The sequence below is a fragment of the Lynx rufus genome, unplaced genomic scaffold, assembly GCF_022079265.1.
Source record: "Lynx rufus isolate CCGP_SWC_20201006 ecotype Redwood Valley unplaced genomic scaffold, mLynRuf1.p SCAF_5, whole genome shotgun sequence".
Classification (NCBI taxonomy): Eukaryota; Metazoa; Chordata; class Mammalia; order Carnivora; family Felidae; genus Lynx; species Lynx rufus.
In genome coordinates, this window is record NW_025814867.1 from 145,349,459 (window position 1) to 145,368,989 (window position 19,531).

Consider the following 19,531-nt stretch of genomic DNA (forward strand, 5'->3'; position numbering starts at 1 on the left):
TTGGAAACAGGATCTTTGCAGTTATAATTAAATAAATGATCTTGAGATGACACCATGCAGGATTGTCTGGTGGGTCAAAAACCCACTGATAAATGTCCTCTGAAGAGAGGCACAGAAAAAAGATAGATGTGAACAGGGCGGTGATAGATACTGCTGGGGGTCAAGGAACACCTAGAACTGTCAGAGGCTGGGGGGGACAAAGAAGGATTCTTTCCTAGAGACTTCAGAGGGAGCTGCTGACACCTTCGTTTAAGAATTCTGGCCTCCAGAACTGTGAGAGGACACATTCCTGTTGTTTTAAACCACCCAGCTTGTGGTCATTTGTCATGGCAGACCTGGACAATGACCACAGGCAGTTGCCTGAGTGAGTTATTCTCAGTATTAATACGTGAGTGTAGACAGCCCAGCAGTAGTGAGCAATGAAGTGCCTCACTGGGGTCCTGCTGTCACAGTGTGACTGCGTAACAGCTCTGTGACCGCGGGCATGTTACTGAATCTCTCCCAGCCCCCGTTTCCTCATACGTAAAAGTGACCGTGCGCTGAGACTAAGTGAAGTAACCCATGTAAAACTCTTAGCACAGCATTTGGCACGTTGAAGGTATTCACTAGACATGAGCTCCCATCAGTATGTAGCAGAAGAAAAAGGAAAGCTTTTCTTTCTAACAGAAAACCACAGCCTGCTTAGAAGCAATCCCCATAATCGACCGTGGCAAAAGCTGTGAAGTATCTAGAAGATACTCTGCCCTGGAGAAAGAAGCACACGGTTTTCTCAACCGGGCTCTGTCCTGTGGAGCCATCAGAGAAACACTCGGGAGGACAGCAAACAAGATGCCAGCTCCCAGCCTCAGATGACCCCAAGAGAAGAATGATGGGCCAGAATGAGCACACCCAAGTTGAACAGAGATTAAGTGTTATGGGTTTGGTTCAAAGAGTCAATTCCGTAAGTATAGGCAACGTGAGATCCAGGGGACGGGTAGGCAGATATTAAAGGGGGATTCACCATTAGTTCGTTATAGGCCAAAAGCCCCAGGTGGTTAACAAAAATAAATAAGAGACTTAGTTATAACACGATGGACATCCAAGGCTGTCTATAGAGAAAAATAAGGTAAAACGGTAAATGTAAGCTGAAGAAGGAGAATGTTTTGTGATTAGAGATCTCCGAGAAGAGGCCTTACGGTCTGTAGTGAGCTCTCCATTATCCAGACGTCTGCACAGAGAGGCTAGAATTAACATTAAAAAACCCAAATCTCTGGGGCGCCTGGGTGGAGCAGTTGGTTAAGCGTCCGACTTCAGCCAGGTCACGATCTCGCGGTCCGTGAGTTCGAGCCCCGCGTCAGGCTCTGGGCTGACAGCTCAGAGCCTGGAGCCTGCTTCCGATTCTGTGTCTCCCTCTCTCTCTGCCCCTCCCCCGTTCATGCTCTGTCTCTCTCTGTCCCAAAATAAATAAAAAACGTTGAAAAAAAAATTAAAAAAAAAAAAACCCAAATCTCTCTCTCTTTTCTAATGTTTATTTATTTTTGTGAGAGAGCGTAAGCAGGCGAGGGGTAGAGGCGGTGGGGACAGAGGACCCAAAACGGGCTCTGGGCTGCCAGCAGGGGACAGTCCGACGTGGGGCTCGACCTCACAAACCACGAGATCACCACTGCGCTAAAGTCAGATGCTCAACCAACTGAGCCACCCAGGCGCCCCAACCCAAGTCTCTTGCTTGCCACTGCCCTCTACATGGGTGTGTCTGTGGCCCCAGTGGACAAAGGGACATCACTCTTAAATCTATAGAGGACAGTGCTATACAAGGCAAGTGGGTTGGAACCGTTTGTTTTTATCTAAAACCAGGGCTCCTGGATTCAGAGAACTAAAACAGGATGTGACTGAAACTGAGGCAGCGTACTTCCCCACCCCCATACCAGGCCAAAGGGCACACTCATCGTGCTGCAAGAGATAACAATCAGACTTTGGGTTTGTGGGAGAACAAACCCTGCCACGTCTGCTCCCAGCTGAGATACAGCTTAGTGAATGTGGAGACTCGCCTCCAGGCTGCCTTTGGCCTCGAAAAGTATGGAAGGAAAATCCTCCTCTGTGACGGCGGTGAATACATGACTTTGACTTTATTCCCCATTTGTCACACTTCAGCCATTTCTGTGCACAGCCAAGTGTGCAGGCTGCCCTTCTCCGAGGCTTACAGCACAGGGGGAAGTAACCTGGGTAGGTAGCTCGAAGGTTGTGAACACCCAGAACTGAGCTGTACCAAGACATGGAAGGAGTTGGCAAGGTAGGCCACTCCACCATTTTCTTGTCTGCTCCATTCTTGTCTGCTAGAGCAGACAGATGCAAGGCATTACGTCTAAGTGCAACTGACCCAGACGTTTTGGTCTTTTATTCGACAGGTATGATATGGCTGCTGCCTGGATGAAACGAAAAGTTCCACAGCAAGGAGAATGAAAGGAAAGTGGGTTTTGAGCCCTATCTAGCGGCCTGATTTGTTTACGGTAAGTATGGTAGGCTGAAAAGTGCACCCCCCCACCCCCCAAACTCATGTCCATCCAGAGTATCAGAATGTGACCTTAGTTGGAACTAGGGTCTTTGGGGTGCCTGGGTGGCTCAGTCAGTTAAGCGTCTGACTCGATTTCGGCTCAGGTCATGATCAGACGGTTTGTGAGTTTGAGCCCCACGTCGGGCTCTGCGCTGACAGTGTGGAGCCTTCTGGGGATTCTCTCTCTCCCCCCCATCTCTCTACACTTCCACCACTGTCTCTGTCTCCCAAAATAAGTAAATAAGCTTAAAAAAAAAATGAATGGGGTCTTTGCAGATGTAATTACGTTAAAGATGAAATCACACTGGATTAGGATGGGCTCTACATCCAATGACTGGTATTCTTATAAGAAGGCCATGTAAAGATGCAGAGACACACAGGAAAGAAAGCCATGTGATGAAAGACAGAGAGATTGGAGGGACGCAACCACAAGCCAAGGACTGCCAAGGACCGCCAGCAGCTACTGGAAGCAAGGGGGAGGCATGGGACAGATTCTTCCGTACGAGGCGCCAGAAGGAAACAACCCCACCCATACTCGGATTCTGACCGTCTGGCCTCCTGAACCGTAAAAGCATAAATTTCTGTTGTTTTTAATCACTCAGTTTGTGATAATTTGTTACTGCAGCCCTAGGAAACCATCACAGGAAGCAAAAAAATCTAGGCTGAAAAGATTCTCTCTGAGTAGAAAGAGGAAAGAGAGTTGGGGTTTCGCAAGTAGCCCAGACCGCAGTGAGCCCTGGGAGGGCCGCAGGCGGGGTGTGGCAGAACAGAGCTCTCTCCGTAGGGCAAGAAGACTGGATCCTGAAACCCTAGGTTCTCAACTTCTGCAAAGGTCCCTTCATGAGCGGGAGCAAGACCACAGCCACTCTGAAGGAGCTTTGCAGGTTCAGGGGAGAGCCAGCGTCAGCTCTGGCCACCAGAGCACAGAGGGCTGTTCCCAAATGCTGCTTCAGGAAAACCCCTAGGACCTCCATACCATCGAAAGATGATCACGTCAGATTAGAATGGAATTTCCCACCAGCCCCAAGGAAATGGGAGCAGAATCAGATTTAAGATCCAAAATGTGGCATTTCTTAAACACTTGCGTTTATAGAACAATATGCATATTCCCTGGGAGGGTTTTCAAGGAGACAACGTTCAAATAATCTTTACCAGTGAACCCTTTGGGGGTGTCTTTCTCATCCACCAACCAGAGAAACCCCCAAGGGATTTTAAGAGAGACAGACAGACAGTTACGATACTCAGTCACTTACCTTTCTTGGAAGCTAAGCCAGTTTCCTTTACACTATTCACATAGAGCCTTCGAATGCCATCTTCTTCCACAGAGGAAAGGGAAAAGCCTAGAAAACACAAAGACAGAATGGTAGGGCTCACACCTTCCAAATGTTTGCCAAACAACACGAAATACCTGCTGTGAACTAAGTATGTTCAATGTTTTTGGTTACAGTTTGGAGCGATTGTTTTTTCCTTGTTCGTATTATTTTACAAAGCACAAAAAAAAATGTATTTTTAGATCACTCTAAAAAAGCCACTACTTGCAAAAATTAACATTACCAGGTACATCTCTCCTCACACCACCTACCTATCAACCCAAATGGAAGAAAATTATTTTGTTTTACCTTGCTGGCTAGCAAATGCCACAGTTTTATTTTTTCCATTGTCCCCTCCACAGTGCAAACGGGATGATTAGCATATCTCAACTGGGTCCTTCGGCTTTTTGCAGGCAATCCTTGTCCTAAGATATGTCACACCTGAACAACTATATGGTATGTGTCCAGCCATATGTATTGCTATATGGACACCGAGTTTAATTTAATAAATCTCTGCATATGGGGATTAAGTAGTGACTTGCTTTACAAATCTTATTTTATACTGAAATTCATTGATTGCACATTCTACTAGAGTGTGATCATAAGATTATCTTATACTTGTCCAGGCTTCCAGAGCCCAAAGCCCATTAGCTAATCAATGTTGGGCTTGCTACATCCTTCGGGAAAAAAGGCAGAACCAGACCCTGAGTTTCCAGGTGGTTTGGGGATCTGAGGGGCTTCTAATTCCGTGGCCACAAGCCCTGGGCACCTCAGTTTCTAGACAGTCTCATTACAACTCTTTTCTGATCAGGGCGACTGGCTGGCTCAGTCAGTGGAGCACCCAACTCTTGATCTCAAGGTCATGAGTTCCAGCCCCAAGCTGGGTACAGAGATTTTTATTATCTTTTTAATGTAAATTTATTTATTTTGAGAGAGGGTGAGACAGTGCAACAGGGGAGGGGAGAGAGAAAGAGAAAGAGAGAGAAAGAGACAGACAGAGAGACAGAATCCCAAGAAGGCTCGGTGGAGAGCCCGACACGGGGCTCGATCTCACGAACTGTGAGATCATGACCGGAGCTGAACTCAAGAGTCGGGAGGCTTAACAAACTGAGCCACCAGACACCCTGAGATTACTTAAAAGTCTTTTCTGATCTGTTATCTCCTTTCCCTCAAGTAAGAGACTGTGGCAAACACCCCTAAAAGAGCAATCAGAATTAATGCAGTTGTGAAGATATGACATAATTTCAGGTCTGGGAGAAGAATAATCCCCTAATATAGGTACTTACCTTAAGGGTGAAGGCAGAAAAAAAATCACAGTGCTTTTGAAGAGCAAATAAGCAAATAACAACAAAACTGAATAATAAATTACAGGACTGAGACCCAGGGAGTCATCAAGACTTTTCAGACCATGTCATAACGAACATGGGTTTTTCTGTTTAGTTCACAGGATCAGGAAATAGATACCCACACTTAGGCAAAACTACCAACTGTCTTCGCCCACTACAGTATCATAACTCCCTCAGATGGGGAAACACAGGCCATACCCTGAGGACTTTCTGGTCTTTATTTGACTCGTACTTTGAATTCCATTCTTATAGCAACTTGTAACGTTCAGATTATGTTTCAAGAAGACCCACTCAAATCGGGGCCCCTGGGTGGTTCAGTTGGTTAAGCGTCTGACTCTTGATTTCGGCTCAGGTCATGATTCATGAATTTGAGCCTCACGTTCGGATCTGTACTGACAGTGCGGAGCCTGCTTGGGATTCTCTCTCTCTCCCCCCTCTCTCTGTCCCTACCCTGCTCGTGCCCTCTCTGTCTCTCAAAATAAACTTTAAAATAAAAAAAAAAGAAGAAGACCCACTCAAGTAAAAATAATTTTATACATGAGCCAATTAAGTGATATTAGCCCTAACACAGGTTTATCTATTTGCATTTCAGTAGAGAATTTCTCTTATCTGTTAGAGTAGATGCAGAATCAGGGGCAATGCCAAGAGAAAGAATGGGTACAAATTCATTAAAATATAGGCATTTCCTTTCTGAAATGCCGAGTTTCTGTCAAGTTTTGAGACCACATTTCTTTTTCTATTAAAACAAGTGAGCAGGGGCACCTGGGTGGCTCGGTTGGTTGGGCGTTTGACTCTTGAGATCAGTTCGGGTTGTGATCTTGTGGCTGTGAGATCAAGCCCCATGTCGGGCTCTGTGCTGAATGTGGAGCCTGCTTGGGATTCTCTCTTTCTCTCCCTCTCCCTGACCCTCCCCAACTCTTTCTCTCTCTCAAAATAAATAAACATTAAAAAAAAAAAGTGGGCAAATGACAAGGTGCCAGGGGACAAGATCAGAAGATGCCAGGAGAGGTGACAGTTGAGAGCCTGATACAAACCACGTGAGGCCAAAATCAGTGGAGATGGCTGAACTATTCCTTTGCCCCCTTCCCTCTTTTCTTGGTCTATTTTTTTTTTTTAATAATCGAAAGATAATAACAAGGACTACAAGAGACTATGAGATTGGTGCTGGGCAAGCATGGGTCCGAGAAAGAGATCAGACCCCTCTAGTTGGTGGGAAATCTCTACGACAGGACTGCTGAAGAAAGCTTTTGCAATAAGTTTTCTGGAAGTTCATTCAAGGGAAGCCAACATTCACAAAGGGAAACGGCACTTCGGCTCTGCACTGGAATTCATACTGGAAGACACCTGTTGGGGGGTCAGGCAAACAGGACCCCCTCCCAGCATTCAGAAAGGCAGCTCTCCCCACACTCAGCTACACAGCACACACTACCTCGGGCTCTCAGAGTCTCAGGGAGCAGCCTCCATTTTGAGATGCCAGTAATGTGCCCACGCAGCGGAGGGGGATTACAGCCATCTCCTAAATTAACACATGTAAGGAAAATATTGTATATCCTACCGTTGGATTATTTTGAGATCACTGGAAAACACAGTTTTTTCCTTCCTTTCAAATAGGATAGCAACAATCTAATTCCCAGCCAATAAACGTAACATAGCCCCAGATGACTGCCAACAGGAGGCAGAGGGAGTTATTCAAAATAAACCCAACTTAACCCACCAGGAGGAGGCACCACGAGCGGCAATAATGCTCTCAAGAATGAAAGGAAGTGATTAAAACTAAGAAGAGAAACCAAGAAGACAAACGCCTGTGATGAGCAACCAGAAGGTCCCTCATACTAAAATCTATAACCAAGGAAAAGTCATGGCGTCATCAGAAACAGCAGGGGAGTACTCAAAACCAGATTCCAGGATACAGGGAAATTCAGAAAACAGGACAAGTGTGGACACCTCTGATAGAAATGGTACATGTGACCAAAAATGCAACAGCAGAAGTCCCCGTAGAAGAAGGAATGTTCGCTTGCTGCAACGATGCATCCTTTACTTCAAGGCAGCCTGGGGGTCATGCTTAGTCTATCTCATAACTCTGTGAACTAATTTCAACAATCAGTTCAGGTTGAGATGCAGGGAAGGGCGACTAAGAGAGATTAAGGAAGGGCCAAATCTTGGGGCGCCTGGGTGGCTCAGTCAGTTGAGTGGCCGACTCTTGTTTATGGCTCAGATCATGATCTCGAGGCTCATAGGTTTGAGCTCCACATTGGGCTCTGCACTGACGGTGTGGAGCCTGTTTGGGATTCTCTCTCTCCCTCTCTCTCTGCCTCTCCCCTGCTCATTCTCTCTCTCTCAAATAAATAAACAAAAAAAGAAAAGAAAAGAAAAGAAAAGAAAAGAAAAGAAAAGAAAAGAAAAGAAAAGGAAGTGTCAAATCTTTCCACTGGTTCAGTCAGTTGGATTATTAAGCCCTATTTTCCTCCCTAAAGTGTTCTAAAATAGAAGACAGCATGTAATTTGTGTTTGGATTTTTGTATGTTGGCATATGCTAGTAACTTATATATATACTGCACTGTATATATATTGAGCTCAATATACGGCAGGAAGCCAGACTTGAGTAGGTGCTAACGTTAAATACTGCTGAGCTGAATTTAGAATCCTTGGTAGTTCTGGGGGCACCTGGGTGGCTCAGTTGGTTAAGCCCCCGACTCTCAATTTCGGCTCAGGTCATAATCTCACTGTTCATGAGATCGAACCCTGCATCAGGCTCTGTGCTGGCAGTACAGGGCCTGCTTGGGATCCTCTCTCTCTGCCCCTCCCCTGCTCAAGTGCTCTCTTGCTCTCAAAATAAATAAATAAACTTAAAAAAAAAAAAAAAAGAATCCTTGGGGGCACCAAGTTGGTTAAGCGTCTGACTTCAGCTCAGGTCATGATCTCGCAGTCTTTGAGTTCAAGCCCCGCATCAGGCTCTGTGCTCACAGTTCGGATTATGGAGCCTGCTCCGGATTCTCTCTGTCCCTCCCCCACTTATGCTCTGTCTCTCTCAGAAATTTAAAAAAAAAAAAAAAAAAAAAGAATCCTTGATAGTTCTGAGGTCAGAGGCAACCAAGTAAGTCTCTCAGGATGGGGGACTCTTTAACTTCTCCATCAATACGCTGTTGGAACACCTTCCACCAGCATGAACTGGGCGCTCAGAATAAACGGTTTTGCTGAGGTTATTAGCCACACATAGCAGGCTCTAGAAAGTAAAGTCCATTGGTGACTGATAGTAACATAGACAGAAACTGAGATTAAGCACTGTGAGCCCAGCCGTTAGACAATGGCACACCTCCAAGCATGAGCTTTGAGAGTTTACAAAAGCAGTGGCGGTCCACGACAGACTGTTAGAACAAAACACCCTGCTTCTTTACCTCAGATATTTTGAGAAGCACTGTTGACGATGCTTTCTAGGGTGATGCCTGAGGTGCTAAAATACCTTCAGGGTGGAAATGTAAATGGGGTCTGTGAGCGCTTGAGTCGATAAAAACATATAAAAAGTATAGCTTTTTTTTTTAGAGATTTTTTTTAATGTTTTATTTATTTTTGCGACAGAGAGAGACAGAGCATGAATGGGGGAGGGGCAGAGGGAGAGGGAGACAGAATCACAGCAGGCTGCAGGCACTGAGAGGTCAGCCTGAAGCCCGACACAGGGCTCGAACCCACGAACCGTAAGATCATGACCTGAGTCGAAGTTGGACGCTTAACCAACTGAGCCACCCACACGCCCCAAAAGCATAGCGGCTTTATGCCCAGTTCCCGAGTCCAAGCACCCGTCAATCTTACAGTTTCATTCCAAGACCTTTAAATTCAGCCCTGTCTTGCTTCTTGCTACTTAAAGAGAAAAGAATAACCGTCACGGTGCATCTCACTTTGGAGAAGCCAGACACTTAAGTTATAGCACTGCCACCAACTACTGCTTTAATTACCAAGGTCACGCTTCCGATGCATAATAAGCCTTCTGTAGACGTTTATCCTCTGCCATCAAAAAACATCCTCTGGGTGTATGATGTCTTTAGTGTCAAGGTCAAGAAGTAAACAGCATGAAGGTGCAATGCAAGTGACCAGGGTCCAAAATGAGGTTCTCTTCATTAGGCCAAATACCCTAAGGAATGTTCAGAGACGAAGAGTAGTGGCCTGTGGGAGCGACTGCAGAATGAGTCTGCCATCCTGCTGGTCAGTGAAAGTTCTGAAGATGCTCAAATGCTAAGAAGCCAAATTAACTTAATTCAGAGAGAAACCGTAAATGAGCAAAGACGGTATGCTCCACGTATCTGCATCAGGTTTTCTGGTTCTCTTCCTTCCCACAAATAGCAGGGCTAGAGTCCCCTGCCCCTTGGGGGCAGGCGGGGCCAGGGGACTGGCTTTGACAATAAACTGTGAGGCCACCAGCACCTGGCTCACTGCACCTTCTCTCTTCCCCTCCGCCGAGAGACAGACAACGCCCCAAGCGGCCGCTGCAGGCCTGTGTCCAAGAGTGAGGGTAACATAGAGTCGAGCCAAGCCACAAAGGATGCACGGTGAATTCAGGAAGCCCATTTCACTGTTCTGAGCCACCTCGGCCAGCCTCGCCACTCCTGACTAATATCACTGTTTGGATTTCCCCTTGTGGTTACTGCTCAAGCACCAACTCCACTGCTATTCAGATCATACAGTGTGATGCTAACCAGTCTGGGACATATGAAGGGACGGCATATTCGGCTACGCCAGAATGCAGACAACTGTGTAGAAAACCATCAACATGGCAGACCTGTTATTCTTTCAAAGGCCTGCTTATAAGTTTGGCCCCTGGCTGGCCATCCGGGAACTTGGATTTTGGGTGGGTTCCCAACACCCTGACGAGACTCACCGGGCCTAAAATTTGTACAAACAGTATGGCTGACGCCTAACTCCAGCTTTCCCCTGCTGGGAGCCTGAAACTTTGGTACATGCTAGGTAGAGTGCGTCTACATGACTGGGCACTGAGTCTCCAACAAACTTCCCTGCTAGACAACACCCCACGTGCACTGTCCCAGCTTGTTGCTGGGGGAATCGAGGACGTCCCGTATGACTGGGGAAGGACTCTTGGAAGCTTGCACCCACTTTCCTCAGACCTCACCCCATGTGCCTTTTCTCTTTATTGATGCTGTTATTATAGCTTCTCTGTAATAACTCACAGTCATGACCAGGACGATCTCCTGAGTCCTATGCGTCCTCTTAGTGGATCAGCAAACGTAGGGGTGGTCTTGGGGACTCCCAGCCCAACACCGAAATAAGTTCTTTTTACATCATTTGTGGGGGAAGGGAGAATAATGAGTATGTTTGAGGAAGAGGGGTGTGAAGGGATCATTTCTTCATTACTAGGGTATATCATACTATAATCTATTCCCGATACACGCATTTCCTATTTACGACAGAACCCCAGTGACCCAAAGTTATGAAATTTAACCCCAATGATTAAAGCTATGAAGTTTAGGCTGAAGTCTGCATGGTACCCACAGTAAATCTCTTCCCTGCCCCCCCACCCCCCCCCCCCAGTTTGGCCGCTGTGTATATAGCACAGAAGCCAGATGTGCTATCTGTTTTAAATAGGCCCCAAAGACGTTTTACTGAATTGTAAGTAAGTGCCTGTTTACACAGGAATTGCTTTAACTTGAAAAACACCAAAGATCAGAGAAAAATAAACATACCATAATTATCACTGGCTGTATCTGACTTCTCAATCTGGATGTTCTGAGTGACTTTTGGACAAATTTCAATTTCTTTGTACAGCTGAAAAATGACAAAGAGTCTGATTAGGATTGCATTACAAATATCTTATTAGGAATAGACATCATTTTGTAAGTCTATTTTTTCACAGTTGATACTTGGAAGTAAATTCTCATCACATCACAGCCTTTTTACTGAACCGAACCCAGTAAAAGTCAAAAGAGAAATTTAAAATGCACGCTCCCAAACTTGGCTACCGTTCCAGTTTCTAAATAATGTCTCTTCCCCTTCTAGATCTCTCACAGACCTGAAAACTATTGCTAAAGTAACAAAAATCTCCAGTACTGGGGAAAGAAATCATTAAAATCAGAAAGAGGCTATAAAAATCTTGACAAGGGGGCGCCTGGTTGGAACCTGGGTGGTTCAGGCAGTTGAGTGTCTGACCTCGGCTCAGGTCATGATCTCACGGCTTGTGAGTTCGAGCCCTGCGTCAGGCTCTCTGCTGTCAGTGCAAAGCCTGCTTTGGATCCTCTGTCTACCACCCCCTCTCTCTTCCCCTCCCCTACTCACTCTCTCTCTCTCTCTCTCAAAAATAATAAGTAGGGGCGCCTGGGTGGCGCAGTCGGTTAAGCGTCCGACTTCAGCCAGGTCACGATCTCGCGGTCCGTGAGTTCGAGCCCCGCGTCAGGCTCTGGGCTGATGGCTCAGAGACTGGAGCCTGTTTCCGATTCTGTGTCTCCCTCTCTCTCTGCCCCTCCCCCGTTCATGCTTTGTCTCTCTCTGTCCCAAAAATAAATAAAACGTTGAAAAAAAGAAAAAAAAAATTAAAAAAAAAAATAATAAGTAAACATTTAAAAAAAAAAAAGATCTTGACAAGGGATTCCTAGAAATAGGATAAGTTTCTGTTCACATGCCATTTTGCCCTAAAGATTCATAGTAGCACAAATAGGTGCCGACAAAGAATAGCATTGAAACAGACAATAATTTATATAAATGGAGGAGATTCTCTTTTAGCCACTGGATCATACCAAGTTAGCTAGAAAACTAAGGCATATAAATTAATTCTCTAGAAACCCAAGAAAGCCGGGGGGGGGTGGGGTACGGGGAGGGGCGGGAAAGATAACAGAAAGCTGTAGTTCACATATCAGAAACTTTACTTCGATTTAATTTAATTCACTTTCATATGTCTACAACAATCAGCATCATGGACAATAACTTATGAAGGTTTTCTCAGGTGTCCATGTGCCACACAAGTGTCATTCCATTGAACAAGCAAGGGAATATGGCTGGAGAGGAAGCACTTTGCTAAAGGTTTTAAAGCCAGAATGGGCAGAACAGGGATTTGAACCCAGGTCTCGCTGGCTCCAGAGGTCAAGTTCTCTCCACTATACCGCAATGCCTGGTAGACCACCTCCAGGTGGCGCTGAGAGGTACCACAACTTCTTAGGTAAGCAAGACAAAGGCCATTTCCAAAGATTATGATAAAAATTCCAAAACAAATAAATGTGTCAAAGCTCATATGGAACTGGAAAACTGTCATTCAATTTTGAAATGAAAAACTCTGGTGCCAAGGTCAATAACAGAAGGCTGTGCTTTAGTACGAAAGAGAAGTCTTGGTGGTTATTGAAACTTGCTCGTGTCTCTGACCCCACAGTCATTCACCCAGAAATAACGTGATTCAGGCAAGTAGAAAAGAATGGTAGTTTCTTTCTCTTCACTTTCTTAGGGAGGCTGACAGGTGGAAGAAGGAGCCTTGGAAAGAGGCTGCTAGAATAGAAAGGGGAGCAGAGTCCTGAGAACAACGACCACACAGCCCAGATCCTCTAGAACATCCTAATTTAATGCAACTTCCGCCAAATGCAATGTGTTAGGGGTGTCATTTCATGTGGGGTTTTTTTTCCTTTTATACTTCAGAAAAATGTTCATACGAATAAATTCTGCAATCAGAAGAAATCAGTTGTGAAACTGATCTTTAGTTCAGAAAATGCAGTTACCAAAGTTATAAATACCAAATATAATAAAGTTTTATGCAATATTTTAGGACGCCACGGAATGTGTAATAAATGCTATGCACTGTGTTTCCTTCAAATTACTTTGAGCCTCAGTTTTACTTTTTACAAATTTCCTCGAGAGTCAAACTCTTACCCTAGGTGGCAGTATATCACTGTTGCAATCATCTCCAGAAAGTTCCTAATGGTTGCCACAGATCCAGGGGGAATACAGCTTTGTGAATAATCTTTCCCATTCTCTCATAATATTGCCTCTTACTTTTCTTTGGAATGGTGTGAAAGCTGTTGTGTCTTTTACCAGCCCCAGACAATACCTAAGTGTGATCTAGATATAAGCCCCCTTGGCCACAGTATGTTCTCAGAGTGGTTAGACTAAAATTGTGTTTAGTAAAAAACACTAATAAAAACATAAAATCTCAAGAAGGATATGCACTTTAAAATATATTTTTTCAATGCAACTACAATCCCTATCTGAAACTAGAAATGCTGAAATTTCATAGGTGTTATACAAACATCTTTAACAGCAAAACGTCACACGTGTTCCCTTTATTTTATTAAGTCAATGATGTGTCACATTTTCCTTCCCTTTTTTTTTTAATGTTTATTTATTTTGAGAGAGAGAGAGAGAGAGAGAGCACGCAGAGGAGGAACAGAGAGAGAAGGAGAGAGAATCCCAAGCAGGCTCCGCACTGTCAGCACAGAGCCCGATGTGGGGCTCAAACCACGAACCCTGAGATCACGACCTGAACTGAAATCAAGTCTGATGCTTACCCAACTGCGCCACCCAGGTGTCCCTTTCCCTCTTCTCAAAGAGCAGATTAAAAGATCATCAGATTTAAGAACAAACTTGATTGCCAGGCATTCGAGTTATCATGAAGTCAGGATCACGTCTCACACATCTCCGCTGGGTGCCCTGGTCCAAGCCAGCATCACCCGCTGCCCCAATTACAACGCACTAGCCCCCTGCTTGTTCTCAGCAACTTCTCTTGTGCCCTGTGGTCCATTGGCCATGTGGCACATGTCCCACGGACACAGAGCCACAGTGAGCCTACTAAAATAGAAGTCAACCAGTGTCCTTCTTCCTCCGGGGTTTCCCCTCTCATGTAGGCCCTACATGGCCCATCCTGCTCCCCTCCTCCCCTCCTCTCTTGCAGCCTCACCCCCTCTCCAGCCACTGACCCTCCTCACACACAAGAAAACAACCTCCACCCTCGCCATCCGCCCCCTGCCAAGGCCTCACCCAGCTTTGTTCCCTTAGCCTAGAACACTTTCCTCCAAAATACCTCTACGACTCACTCTCTCACCTCGCTCTGTTCACACATCAACCCAAACACAGCTAAAGGGGCAGAACACTCTGTTTTTGGATGCCCCATCTCTCTTTCCACTTGACCTAACCTTTTCTTTTCAAGCTCTTCACATCCTCTGAAATACTGCATAGTTACATGTCGTTATGCAAAAAATCTACATATTTTTGTATGTCTCCACAAACTTGAGTGTGGGTTCCACAAGGAGTAGAGATTTTTTTCATTTTCATTCCTTTTAAGTAGGCATATGCCCAATGTGGGGCTTGAACTCATGACCCTGCGATGACGAATCACATGCCCTGTGGGCTGAGGCCGGCCAGGAGCCCCGAGGAGTAGGGATTTTTGATTGTGTATCCCAGTGCCCAGAACAGGCACAGTGGTGCCAGGCACACATAAATGCTAAATAAATATTTACTGGATGAGTAAATAAATCAATTGACCAGTGTTTCTGCAAACTCTTTATTCCCACCTGTCACTTTAAGAAAAACACATTGAATAAGGGTCTTGAAAAGCCAGTGCCTCCCTATTCATTATCAATCCATCGATGGGGCCTAACAATTAACCAAATACAAAAAAAAAGTGGCCAAACAGGTACCACTTCTATTAAAACATAACCAGCAAGCAGATAAGTAGACGACTGACTAGTCATGGTCATTCACAAGCAAGAGGATCCCCTAACCCACCAAAGATACATCCTAGACCCCTCAAAGCTTTCAAATCTAATACACACTTTTCCTAATAACTACAGACTTTACTATTAAAGAATGTCTGGTAAAACAGTGTCAGAGAATAAAACATATCAGGACAGCCATCTATGAATGAGTTACTTACAAGGAAACAGCTTCATACGTGTGCGAGTTTCGCTAGTCTGTCAAAAATAAAATGGAGGTGGGCTACAGAAACTAATTGACCGTGTATGGTCTGATGCTTATTCAGTAAGGGTCAATAACCTGAAATGTGCAAACTCTCAAAAAGCCTCCAGGAGCGCTGTGTGTTCAGACACCCCCTGCCTTGGAATGACATTAGAACAAGTTTAATGGCCTATATGGGGGATGGGAAGCCAGGGACCCCTGGGTAGAATCCAAGGGGTCTGTGAACTTCAATGGTGAGGAAAAAAATGCCATCTTTATATCCACTAACCTGTAACTGAAACCTAGCATTTCCTTCAATCATAAATAAATGTAGGCAACGAATACAACAGTACTGGCAGTGACTATGACCTTGTCACCAGTAAAAATCATGGTTGTTTCCCAATCACATTCAGGCTGCTGTCAGTACTTCAAAACAGTAGTAGCTATCGGATCTCCCGCTAGGTCTTATTATTTAAGGAGCCAATAAATAAGCACACGTATTATCTATAATTTTAAAAATATCTTGGATAACTATTGCAACATAATTATGCCATAGGTGATCCTATGTGTTTTATTTCGCGCAACTGAAAACAGTAATCTGAGAAGGGAGCGTGAAGCTTTGCCAAGTTGCCCAAGGTAGTCTTAAGAACAAAAAAGTGAAGAAACTTGGTAAAAGCAGAGATGTGAGTAAGCAATACTCACTTGCAATCTGAACGATAAAATGAACGAGCCTATGGCATTTGCTTCCTCAGGGACCTCTGAGCTGGAGACCTTTTGCAAAGAGCAGGAAAGATGCCATGCTCTCTCTGCATTTTAGACTCTTTAAAAAAAATTGTGATGAGAACATCTGCAATTGCAGATACAAACAGACCAAGCTTGGTGCGCCTCAGTCTCCTACACCAGATGAGCCACCCAACGGCCAAGACTCAAAAATAATAAGCGCGTCAATATAATTTCAAAAGACATGTCTTAAGTCCCTACTATGTGTGAAATAGGAGGGCCATGGAAGTCGGTTAGAGGCAACATATGAAAGTCTTAACCATCAAGATGCAAACATACTGGTGGTCAAAGAGCTATCCCAGTCTAATCAGCCCCGCACTTTCCTTTTTTAAGTAAGGAAAAGGTTTTCTTTCCTCTGCTCAGAGAGAACAAAGTCAGGGCTCTGTCCCATGCCAGCCAGAGGAAAAAAAATAAATCAGCTACTCTCTCTGTTAAAAGCTCCCTCTCCTGTTAACACTTAATTGTTCAGGCAATGGTTGAAAATAGACTCATCATTTTGATCTTCTTTCATGGATTGCATCACATGGAAAAGTGCGACAAACACCCTCCCCCTCCTATTTATTAGAAACACTTAACGGGGCACGAGGGAACATTTTAGGATGATAGAAACGTTCTAAAGTAGGACTGCAGTGGTGGAAACATGATGGTATGGTGAAACCTCACTGAATTGTGTGCTTAAAAACTGGTGAGCTTTAGGGGCACCTGGGTGGCTCCGTCAGTTAAGTGGCCAACTTCAGCTCAGGTCATGATCTCGCGGTCTGTGAGTTCGAGCCCTGCATTGGGCTCTGTGCTGACAGCTCGGAGCCAGGAGCCTGCTTTGGATTCTGTGTCTCCCTCTCTCTCTGACCCTCCCCTGCTTGCTCTCTGCCTCTCTCTCAAAAATAATAAACATTAAAAAGATATTGGTGAGCTTTGTTGCATATAAAGTAAACGTCAAAAAGTTGAATGAAAACAAAATTCCCTATTAAATTTTAAATCACACTTCTCCTTTTCAGAAAGAGACTATGCGGGTTCAAGTTTTCAATTCTGCTTTCTGTGGTGCAACTATGTCTGAAGTCATCCTGTTATCATTCACATATCCACGGCCAGCAGCTCGGTGGCCCCCAGAGGAATGACTAAGTGCAGAGAGAGAAGAACAAATTCTAAGATAGAGGCGCCTTGCTCCCAAATTGTCTCTTTCCTGGAACTGAAAACTATACCACTCGGCTAACAAAGAAGAGCTTGTTACTGTGTTATTTCCATGACAACCATTTACTGAGCATCTATTATGTGCACTAGTATCTCTCATCTTTGCAAAATCCTAGAAATTAAGCCCAGTTGACCCTTGAGCAACGTGGGTTTGAGTTGCATGGGTCCACTTTTCCAGAGTTTTGTTTCGTTTTTTTTTTACAGTTACTGCAAATGTATTTTCTCTTCCTTAGGACTTTCTTAATAACATTTTCTTCTCTCTAGTTTACCTGATTGTAAGAGTACAGTACCTAATGCATGGAACATGCCAACTGTGTGTTCACTGACTGTTATTGTTATCAGAGAACTTCCAGTCAATGGTAGGCTATTAGTAGTTAAGTGTCGGGGGAGTCAAAAGCTATACTTGGATTTCTGACTGCAGGCGGTTAACACCCCCAAGCCCCGCACTGTTCAAAGGTCAACTGTATTAGCACATCTTTTGCCAATATCACAAAATTCGTAAGCAATGGGGCCGATATAAAACCCATCTCTAGTTTAGAACCCAAGTCTCATAATGAAACCCAAACATACCTAAATATCCCCAGGCACCTATATAAATACAATTACAAAAGACTGGGACATAGACTCACACGGCAGCATTTTCACCCAGAAGGATTCGACCCATCGGTTTCAATACCCAGGTAGAAGTCATTCAAAACCAGAGTTAGTGCTTTTGTTCCTGACAACAGCCAGCTGATCTTTGAGTCACCACGCTGCCAGGAAAGCTAGGAATAATAACTAAAATTCTACCTGAGGGTCAGCTCTGGATTTCAATTTCTCACGATCGCACAGCCTCGCTCCTTGCAGACACAAAGGTGGCATTTCTACTCTACAGACACATTGTGATAAGTAAGGCCATCTTCGCAAACTTCCGAGCTCTGAATGAGGTTCATTTATTTTAGAATTCGTTCTACTTCACCAACCACAATTAGTACAAGCACACATATAATTTAAAAATAATCTCCTACAGAATGTAGTTGGACAACCGTCATAAACATTACCAGCTCATAAATGTCCTCCTCGGGCTTTGGAATGTAGTGTTGCATTTTGTTTTCTATTAGAAATTTCAGACGCAGGTAATGAGCAGAGTGATCCAGTTGATGTGTCTGGGACAAAAGAAAGGAAAAAGAAAACGTTCAATAGTAAACAGGAGTATTTAGTGCACCACTGACATATTATCACTATCCCCCGAGAATCATAGAGATTTGTTACTGGGGAGGGCGTATGGTTTCTACACCTCCTAGGAGGTTTACCTCTAAAACTCAAACTTGAAATGAATTTTCATTGAACAGATGAGTAATATTCCACGGACAGCTTATGATTCAATGGAAATAACTGAGTCACATCTTCACTTCTGCTTATCTGAGTCATTACCCTCTTTAACACTGGTTTTGCAACAGAACCCCATCAGATCAGGGAGGCCCTTCAACATAATTCCAAACATACAGAGGTGATTAAAGAAAAAGTCACAGAAACAGTAAGGAAAGATTCACAGTGACAGGGAAAAGCTGTGCCCTGGCAACGTTGTTTTTCTAGCCACATGGGGACACTGGGACAGTTGCTAATAGTTCATTTGCAGGCGAGTCAGCGTGAAGACAAGGCATTTGGATTTCAGTCTTATTTATATACACCCCAAGTGAGACTCCCTCCGGGGGCAGTGCAGACGGGCATGTGTCCAGCACTGGCAACACATTGAATGACTTACCCAAAGAAAACAATTCTAAAATAGTTAAGGGTTGAAATTTCCAGGCCTACTCCTTTGGTTCAGAATGGGTCGACGGATTTTTCTCCTCTAGAGAGTCACCCTCGATTTAACGTTGCGGTAAAAGCAATAGTCGCAACGTGGCTTTATAAATAATCCTCCACGTGCATTCGTGAAGATGCAGAGAAAAATGTAAGAAAATGCTCTTTGAAAGTTACACGGCAGCTTGAAAATGTATTGTTAGAAAACGCTTAAGTGAAGCCACTTTTTAAAGCATTCTTATCCCTCAGAGATGCATCCCAAAGCACTAGTAGATAAAAGATATGATGTCTAAAACTTGCTTCCAAAAGAATCCAGAGCAGGGGGTGGGAGGGGATGAGTAAACAGATGAAGCATAATTTGGTAATTTTGGTTAATTATAGAACCTTGGTGACAGATACGCAGGAGTTTATTACACTATTCTCTGCTCTTACATGAGTTTGAAATTTTTCATAAATATTAGATCTCTTCACAACAAAGCTCTACTGGTGAGAATTATTGCAATGTAAGTGAAAATTAATCTTTTGCTGGCTTAATCCTCTTTCTACCTACCCTAATCCCCCCCCCAATTTTAAAGGCTAAACTAAGAAAATTCCGATAATTATTCCAATAGTAGTCATTCAGTCCCATCTAACAAAATCTTAAGTGTGCCAGATGCTGTGTGAAACACTGCAGATATAAAAATTAATAAAACATAAATGCAGCCTTCAACCGTGTGTGTGGC

At 44.2% G+C, this 19,531-nt stretch overlaps 1 protein-coding gene and 1 long non-coding RNA gene across 5 annotated transcripts in view; one reads left to right on the forward strand and one right to left on the reverse strand.

Moving 5' to 3' along the window:
• Positions 1-19,531, reverse strand: part of TIAM1 (TIAM Rac1 associated GEF 1) — a 208,228-nt gene that overhangs the window by 59,420 nt on the left and 129,277 nt on the right. For all 3 annotated transcript variants that reach the window (XM_047100050.1, XM_047100047.1, XM_047100048.1), the window contains 3 exons: positions 18,068-18,172; positions 10,877-10,958; positions 3,784-3,870 (listed from right to left, as the gene is read on the reverse strand). In XM_047100050.1, coding sequence (XP_046956006.1) covers positions 3,784-3,870; positions 10,877-10,958; positions 18,068-18,172 — 274 coding nt within the window. The remainder of the gene's footprint in view (positions 1-3,783; positions 3,871-10,876; positions 10,959-18,067; positions 18,173-19,531) is intronic.
• Positions 612-19,518, forward strand: LOC124526866 (uncharacterized). 2 transcript variants are annotated; one of them, XR_006965757.1, is made up of 4 exons: positions 612-940; positions 1,834-2,269; positions 2,385-2,486; positions 16,835-19,518. It is a non-coding gene; the product is annotated as an uncharacterized LOC124526866 (long non-coding RNA). The 2 variants fall into 2 exon arrangements; XR_006965758.1 differs by lacking the exon at positions 16,835-19,518 and adding an exon at positions 2,807-3,124.